We start from the raw sequence: 8,664 nt of genomic DNA, 5'->3' as shown, positions 1-8,664 counted from the left end.
GCCGATGGAACTGTGGTCTCCATTTTTTCAGTTACTGCTCTGCCACCCATGTGCCCTGGGTAGGAACCCCACGTCATCAGACATGCCGGGAGGGCGCTGGATCGGTGGATCACAGAATCCGGGGAGATGTCTCGTTACGCAGGCGTTAACCCCAGGGGATGAGAAGTCATCCGCCAGTGCGTCACCGTCGTGATTACATGTATTTAGTTTTCCACCTGTAACTATCCCAGCGCTCCAAGGATTGCTTCGCGTTTTCTTGGTGTGAAAAGGTTGGAGAGAAAGGCAGAGTTTCTTACACACACGGGCGTGTGCGTGGTGATCACAGCTTCTCAGGATGATGTAAATACCGCTCGGGTCTGATCATGCTGGACGTGGCCCGTGCGCGGCACTCTGCAGATAGTCGCTTGTGCTTGATTTGAACATTCCGTGTTTATCCAGACGTTCAGTCCCTCGTCTCTGGCGTTTCATGGGGTACTTCCATTTCCCCTGAATGTCCCCAGTACCCCGACTCACCACTCCTTGGCATCACAGCATCCCAGGTACCTGGCTCTCCTGCTCCATCCACTCAGAGCTCCTGCAGGTTCCCGCATTTCAGGCTGAAAGGCTCGTCCTTGTTTCCTGTGCCAGCCACGCCCTCTGGCCGCCTCCATGCAGGCTTGCTTGCTTGCTTATTTGTCCTTTTCTGCCTTCAGCCCAGACTCCACAGCTTGCCTGACCCTTTTACTTGCATACTGTGCCCTCGCACCTGTCACTCACTTAAAATTGGCTGTCATTTCTGTTATGTCGAATCTAAAGGCTCCCCCCCAAACGATGCCTGCCCTTCCCTCCAGCGAGTCCCTGCTCTTTTCCTAAGGCACCCCATGGGGACTGCCCTTTGCCTGGGGAACTCCTGCCCGGTTTAGGGTTTTCGGGTTTTACAGCTGCTCTCTAAGTACCCAGAGCCTCCGTCAGCTCTTAGTGCGTGGGGACCTCGCTGTCCTTGTGGGCACTTCCTCTTGGAAAGCACCACTTGGAACTCGCTGATCTAGGAAGGCCCTCTACTTTGATTCATCAAGTATTGTTGGTGGCTCATTACCGTGGTTCCAAGATAGAGATTAAGAGGACGACGGAGATGTGGCCCCTTGGGGGCAGCAGTGGCCAGCCCAGGAGCAGCGGCGGGAGGAAGTGGGCGCCATGGAGATGGCTGTACACAGACCGCCATGGAGACTGAGGGGTGCGATGGTGTCCACTGCCGTGGGCTCTGGAGAGAGTGGCACTTTTTACGCTGGGGCTTAAGGGATGGGTGGAATTCGATCAGCAGAGAAACGTGAGTAGGGCACTGCAGGCTGCGGGCCAGAGGAGCTGAGGCGGACAGGAGTGGTGTTCTCGGTATGTTTCAGGGCGGCCGGTATCTGAGCTGGAGCGGAGGGTGTGCGCTCTTCCTGCGCGTCCTCCGTTCTGAGCCTCCCAGGCACGCCGCGGACTCTGTGATCGCTTTGTGTGTGCGCGCGCACAGGCATGCGCACGGACGCACACGTGAACCGGATAAGGTACACTTTGACCTCAGAAGGGTTAAAAAGTGAAAAATGATGAGCATCTCAGACTCGAGGAAGCACAGAGGTGGGAGCGGGGTGTGCATTTGGACTTTATTCTGAGGGCGCGGTGAGCGTGGAAAGCTGTGGAACAGGGCGAGAGAGATCTGTCTGCTGTGCCTTCGTCTGTAACTGAGCAGCCAGAGGAAGGCGAGGACGGAGGGAGGATGCTGGTAGCAGGGCCCGAACGGGTTGCTGGGTCACAGAGAGGAGGCAGGTATGGAAGGACTGGCCGTAGGGACACACGCGGTCAGTGGCTTGGGTGAGGAAGGGTGGAATGCGCCGAGTGGGAGGTTTCTGGGCAGGGAGGGCTGGGGACCCCGGCGCGGGGGAGCGTCCTTTGGGAAGTGTGGCAGCCACGCCACCCACTGCTTGCTCCTGGTTATCTCAGCACTTAGGAACAAGTGTCCACTTGGCCCTGTTTTCTTCGCACTGTTCTTGCACTTGATACTAGGTGTCGGGCTGTGTCCGGGGGAGGTCTGGCAGCATGGCACCCAGGAGAGCGGCTGCTGGTGCCGGGTTCCCTGGCGGTTTCTGGCGTCCTAGGTGCTGCAGGCTTTGAAGTTTCGTGACTTTGTGTCCAGTGGAGTGGAACTGGCAGGAGCCGCCTTGTGTTTGAGGGTAGAGTGTCAAACACGTGCGTAGTGCCGGGACTCTGACTGTTGGGCTGCAGGTCCACCTACGACCTGTCCCCAGGTGGCTTGGAGCTCACCCCTCCATTCTCGCCATTCTGCTTTTAAAACCGAGCCAGCATTTGTGTGGATGACTCAGGTGACCTTGAGGGTCTCTGTTTTCCGGGAGGCTTTCTGTAAGACGAAGAATGAAATGCTTTAATCAAGGAGCGTGGGCGGCTTGGCCAGGGAGGCAAGCTGGCCGGGTGGCTAAGGGCGCCAGGCCCTTGGATGACAGGCACCTGGGCTGGAGTCTGGGCCCTGCTTCCTACCAGCTGGGCCCCCTGTCGTGTGCCATGGCCAGCTCTCTCATGGAGCCTCAGACTCCTCCATAAGTGGAGGTAACCACCCCGGGTTGCGCCGTTGTATTCCATGAGATCTGGGTGAGGCTGCTGGCTCTGGACAGGAGCCCCCCGGGGAGCCGACATTAGAGTGGAGCAGATGAGTCATTAGCAGGTTGAGTTCTGAATGTCGAGAAGACAGATGATGTGGTGGGTGCTTTCCTATTGGGTGGCCAGGGAAGGCCTCCCTGACAAGATGACGGTCCAGCCTAGACCTCAGTACAAGAAGGATCTTGCCCTCGGAAGGCCTAGGGGCAGAGCACCTGAGGCAGAAGGAACCGAGGGCGCCGAGGCCCTGAGGCAGGAACGAGAGGCCGAGGGGGAGGGTGGCGAGGGGACGTGGGGCCTGGCCTGGGCTTGCCGGGGACAGAAGCACGGAAAGCACGTGCACAGTGCCCGGGCCTCTGGAAGCTCCCGGAATCTGTTCATGCTCTCGTCGTGGTCCGCGAGCCCACAGGCCCACTTGGTGTTTGTGTTTACCGTGGGCAGCGAGGAGCGTGCTCTGAGCGCGACGAGGCGGGACAGCGGGCAGTGCGCTGCTCTGGGCTTTGCGCTGACCCTCTGCCTCTCTTTCCCTCCCCAGTGCACTGTCCAGGTGAAGTTAGAGCTGGGGCACCGGGCCCAGCTGCGCAAGAAGCCCACCACGGAGGGCTTCACGCACGACTGGATGGTGTTCGTCCGCGGCCCGGAGCAGTGTGAGATCCAGCACTTCGTGGAGAAGGTGGTCTTCCGCCTGCACGACAGCTTCCCCAAGCCCAAGCGTGGTGAGCGCCCCCGACCCCCAGCCCGCGGCCGGGCACCTCCCATTGGATGTCACTTCTCGCAAGGCTGGTGCTCACCTTTTCCCTGGGCGCAGCTGGGCCCACGTCGTGAGGTTCTGGCTCAAACCCCTCCGCGTGCCCGGCCCGGATGTGGCCCTTCCCTGACCCCGTGAAGGCCCCGCTCCCTCCCCTTCAGCTGTCGCCTTCATCGTAGGGAAAACGCAAAGCGATGACTGTCTCATGTCACTGTTTAGACTCGGGCTGTGAGAATCCTCCAGAGAACGTGGTCAGTGGCCAGTGTGTAGGAAGGGCGACTTACTCCCACTCAGTGAGTGATCAGGAAATGGCTTATTGGGTTTGATGAGAGATGCAGTTTTCAGGGCTCATGCTATTTGCAGCAGAGAGCGTAAGAGGCGCCCATTTCACCACTGTCCTGTTTCCTGTGTCTTCGTGGCAGTCCACAGACTGATGTCCGATAAGCACGAATGCCTCGTTCGTGTTTTCCGCAAAGAGCTTGATTTCCTGTGACCTGGTCGTCTGACAGGGCAGAGAGTGGGGAACTCACCAGTTTATGGGGATCGGAGGACAGTTCCCGGGGATTTGGTGGAGAAGCTGGGAACAAAAGTGGTAGCCATCTTGTGAGCTCTCGGGGGGCCACGTCTGCTTCTTGCCTGGAGTCCCCACGGTAAAGCCTGGCATGTCACAGGAGTCCAGTACATCCCCTCGCTCCCTGCCTGCCGAAGTGTGCTCTACTGAAAACCCAGAGGAGGTGGTTTTCAGTAGAAAGATGAGACTGGATTTGCTAGAAGGAGTTAACGTTTGAGATGGGTATTTGACACCACTAAATACTTCTCAATGGATGTGTTGATATAGGCAGAAGGACTTTTTGCCAGCAAAGTGCTGCAGGGCGGGAGAGTCCCTGCTGGGCCGCTGACCCCTCCGCCTGCAGGGTTCCGGGCCCAGGAGCTGAGCTGGGAGCTGTGGACAGGACAGCCTCAGGCAGGAGCAGGAGCACACGCCTGCAGGGCCCACTGGGGGCCTGGGCCAGCAGCGGCTTACTGTCCGGTTGGGGAAATGACGTATATTACAGAAGCAGAAACTTCTGGTACAGAAGGGGCGGCGACTCAAGATTCCTAGTGGCTTCGTGGCCATTCCTTTTCCTGTCCGCTTTCAGCTGTTCCTTTCCCTCATTTCTCCTTTCCTGAGTCTTCCCCTTCCCTTCCCGTCTCCCTTCCCTCCCTTGCCCCCTTCTCCCCTTTCCCCCTCCCTCCCTTCCTCTCTGAGCGTCTTCTTGTTACTGACAATAGCAGATATCTATAAAGCACCTCATAATAATAATAATAATTATGGCAACATAATGCATGCCACTGATCAAGCACTCCAGTGGGGTCTCCGCCCATTCTTCCCACAACCCTTTTACAGGTGGGGAAGCAGGCTCAAGGGGGCCTGGTAAGCTGCCTGAGCTTTTGAGCTTTGAAGGAGGGGTCCACACACTGGCCTGGAGGCCAGAAGGGGGCGGGGGGGGGGGCTTTGGCACTGCCTGTTTTGTTGGCATCAGCCACGCCCATTATTCAGGTGTCCTCCATGGCTGCTTTCCAGCAGAGTAGAAGCTGCAGCTGCCTTTCTCTTGGGCCCTCCTTGTTTCTCCGGCAGCTTCCGCCCCGGGCTCTTCCCCTGTCCATCACTGGTCCCCCTTCCCTTCTGTCCGGATGGACCCAGCATGATGGTTCCATTCACCTTTACACTGCTTATTTCGTCTTCGTCCCCACAGGGTCAGTAACCAGGTGGTTACCGGAAGTGGTAGTAGCAGTCTGTGTGTGTTCTGCACTCAGCCGGTCTGTGCGCCGTGCTCATGACAGCCCTGCGACATAGGACCTCCCAGAACCCCTGCCAGCTAGATAGGGAAAGCGAGGTTCAGAGAGGCCCAGTAACCTGCTTGTGGTCACATGGAAGTACAGAGTCTCTGAGTTCCTAGTGCCTGGAAGATGAGTGGTGAGCAAGGCCCACTTTCTTAGGGTGTCAGCTTGCAGGCAGAGTTTAAATTAGTAGTTGAATGAATGACACATGTTGCAAAGTCTGCACAAAATGTATCAAATAGTAAATGGCAGGATAGCTGTTTGCCTTGAACAAAACTCACTGGGATTATACCTTGCCAGTTGTCAATGAAAAATGGGTGAGTAAAGAGCTAGCGACTTTTTACAGGACTCTAGCCTTTGAAATTATACGTAACGTGCTTAAAAAGTGTCTTTAAAATCATGTATGCACATAGCAGACCCGACGGAGAGGTGCCAGGTGGAGAGTTTTCCACGTCCCATCTCGTCGCCGGTCACACCACCCCGGGGGCACCTCTCTAGCCCTTTCTGGATCGTGTCCTTCCTGAACGCGTTAAATTAGTGAAAGCGAATCTACTTCTTATTTCTTGATCCTTCAGATTAAAAAGATATGTATTAATTTACCAGCATGGAATGCTAGACCTTACACTAATAAACCCCAACCCTTTATCCACATCCGCTCTAAATGGTTTAGAGTTTCGTGCTTCGTTTTATGGAGATTGTCTTTGTGGCTGTGAATGAAGAGCAAACCTGCTTACCTTTCGGTTCCTCCGCAGAGGCTCCCTGTCACCTTCGTTTGGGGAAGTCCTCTGGCCACCAGCTGTATGTAACTCGGAGTTTCTTTGCTCAAAACACCTAAACAGCCTCACGCTTCTAGCCTTTTTTTCTGTTTTTTTTTTTTTCTGTTCTTTTTAAAGTGTCTTTTTAAAGTTTCCTCCTTCACACCATCTTAACATACGCGTCGCTTCTCTGGTTCGTCCCCTCACCCCTTCCGAGTGGGAGATTCGTGTCTTGCTGTGTTTTGCTGCTGTGTCCTTGGTGCTGACCCGGCAGAGTGGCTCCCTCCTAGATATTTGTCGAGTGAACGAATGGATTCTTCAACTCCGTCAACTTGGTCAGTGTCTTCTGACTTTCCACTCAGGAAGAGGAGGACACGAGCAACCCGCCTCTGCCTCGCACCCCTCATTTTGGGAGCCGTGCTTGACATGGTCGTGGCTGTCGAACTGAGACTGAGGCCCCCCAGATCTGCAGGTGCCGAGAGTTGTGAGCCAGTGAGCAGGCTTGGCTTTGCTGGCTGGTCGCTGTCGGGACATCGGGGGCTGGGATCTCATTCGTCTTCTCTGCGAGCTGTGTGCCACGCACAGGACGCCAAGGTCATGTCAAGGTCACAGGGTTCTTTCCTTACTATTCTTGGTTAAAATTCAACCCTGTTCATTTTGCTTCATGTTTGGGCCCTGACTTCGTGACTTCTCTTTGCTTCTCCCTTTTCCCCCACCGTATGGTGTTTGTACCATGCCTTCACCCTCCCGCCCCCCGTCCGCAATCATCTCATTAGGTGTTGGATTCCGCCCCCCACCCCCATATATTTCCTTCTGGCTCTCTTGTTCTTCTCTAATCAGGACTGGCCCCTCTGGAGACCACCTCTTTAGCCATCCCCCTGGGACATTCCTTTACTGTTCTCTTGGGGGGATTTATTCGTTATCCTCTGTTTTGGTTTATTTTCTTGTTTTTCTGGAGTAATTTTTCAAATAATGTCCCAAGAGGTTAGTAACTTAGGAAATTCCGAAGAAATGTGTGTGGGAAATGAACTCTGACTCCTAGTATATTTGAAAGGGCCATTCTGTTCTCACACTAGAATGATAGTCTGGTTGGGCATAATATTCTAGTGAGAGAAATACTGTCACTTAGAGCTTTGAAAATGTTTGCTGCTTCGTCTTTTGAAAAGTCTTGACGCAATTGGGTTCTATTGCAAATTAGCTTTTTTTTAACCCCCCTCTGGGAGCATTTAGGATATTTTTAATGATGTTTTTTTAGGATCTTGTTTCTGCGGTGTTTTCTGACTGTGTTCCTTGTGCTGGATGTTTGGTGCTCTCCGTTTAGTCCTGGAAAGTCTTCTATTTCTTTGGCAGTTTCTTTCCATCTATTTATTATCTTTTTCTAGGTTGCTTATTACTTAACTTCTGTATGACTAAATCTTTCGTCTATAAAATGGGAACAACTGTATCTGCCTGAAGGTTGAAAGGGTTAAATGAATTAATATGTACCAAGTTCTGAGAGTAGTGCTGCACACAGTAGGTGCTTTATAAATATCAGTTGCTGTTAGCATTTGTTTAACCTGCCGAATCGTTTCTTCGTGTCTCACTTTAAAAGTAAAACCTTTTTGCTCTACATTCTGGGAAATTTCCTTGGCTTTATTATCTAGTCTTTGCACTGAATTAAAGAATTGTAAGTACTGTGTGCGTAATATCTGAGAGCCCTTTCTTAGTCTCTCATTTTCCTTTTTAAAAATACCTCGTTTTTATTCGTCGGGCAAATCTTGGATCTAAGGACAATGACTCTGGTTTCTGTTTCGTCTTTTCTTGTTCCCGAGTTCTCTCGTGGGCTTTCAGTCATCCCTGTCCCTTCCTTCAGGCGGGAGCTCTCCTCCCGCACTGGTAAGCAGCAGGCTTCTGCTTCGGGACACGGGCTCCCAGTTTCCTAAACGTGGAGGGCTTTACCCTGAGTCCACTTTCATCCCGTAGGCTTTAGCTTCCTCCAGACAGCTTTTTCCCCTGAGACCTGGAACCACCCGGATTTCCCCAGAGAGAAGCTTGAAACTGCTTGTGCCTGGAGTGGGGGTGGGCGGCGGTGGGCGGCAGGAGGGGTCCAGGCTGTCATTCAGATACAACCTCTCGCTCAGTTGGGCTTTTTTTTGTTTTTTTTTGTTTTTAAATAACTGCTTTCCTGAGATAAAAGCCACACATGATAAAAGTCACCCTTCAAACATGCCCAGCGCTTTTGGCGTATTCACGAAGTGTGCGGCCATCATTCTAGAACGTTTCACCCGGCAGACGCTCAGCTCCTGGCCACCGTTAGCTGTCACCCCTCTCGTCTTCCCTTTCCTCTCCCGGCTTCCCTCCTGCCCTTCACTGAGCCTGTAGATGCCACACCTCTGACCTTTCGCGGTTCTGGCACCAGCCGGGCCTGCCTGCCCCACAGCGCCCCATGGCATGTTCTGGGCTGCAGCTTCCTTTTCCCGTTCTCTTGCCCAGCATGCCCTCATCCACTTTTTGCCTTCCAGAGATTTCCCCACAGCTCACATCACCTGCCTCCGCTCTTCACTCCGCAGCTTTATGTCCCTTCGTGTCTGCCGCTGGTTGCCGTGGGCTCCGAGGCGGGAAGGCAGGCCAGGGTGTGGCGCTTGGTCTCCCGCGCTGGCCCGGAAGCCTGTGCTCCCTGTTCCCCATCTCTGAAAGGATGGACAGGTTTCAGCCTTGGAGGGCCTGTCA

General features: G+C 54.0%; 1 protein-coding gene across 2 annotated transcripts in view; it reads left to right on the top strand.

The window, feature by feature from the left end:
• The first annotated feature begins 1,927 nt into the window (after positions 1-1,927).
• MLLT1 (MLLT1, super elongation complex subunit) overlaps positions 1,928-8,664 on the top strand; it is a 58,859-nt gene continuing 52,122 nt past the window's right edge. The window contains exon 1 of one of the 2 annotated variants that reach the window (XM_023538554.1): positions 1,928-3,347. In XM_023538554.1, coding sequence (XP_023394322.1) covers positions 2,711-3,347 — 637 coding nt within the window. In that variant the 5' untranslated portion in view covers positions 1,928-2,710. The remainder of the gene's footprint in view (positions 3,348-8,664) is intronic. The other variant, XM_023538553.1, reaches the window with a different exon arrangement.

Source organism: Pteropus vampyrus, unplaced genomic scaffold (assembly GCF_000151845.1).
Source record: "Pteropus vampyrus isolate Shadow unplaced genomic scaffold, Pvam_2.0 Scaffold226, whole genome shotgun sequence".
Classification (NCBI taxonomy): domain Eukaryota; kingdom Metazoa; phylum Chordata; class Mammalia; order Chiroptera; family Pteropodidae; genus Pteropus; species Pteropus vampyrus.
The sequence above is the reverse complement of the archived record's forward strand: the minus strand, read 5'-3'. Positions and strand labels throughout refer to the sequence as shown.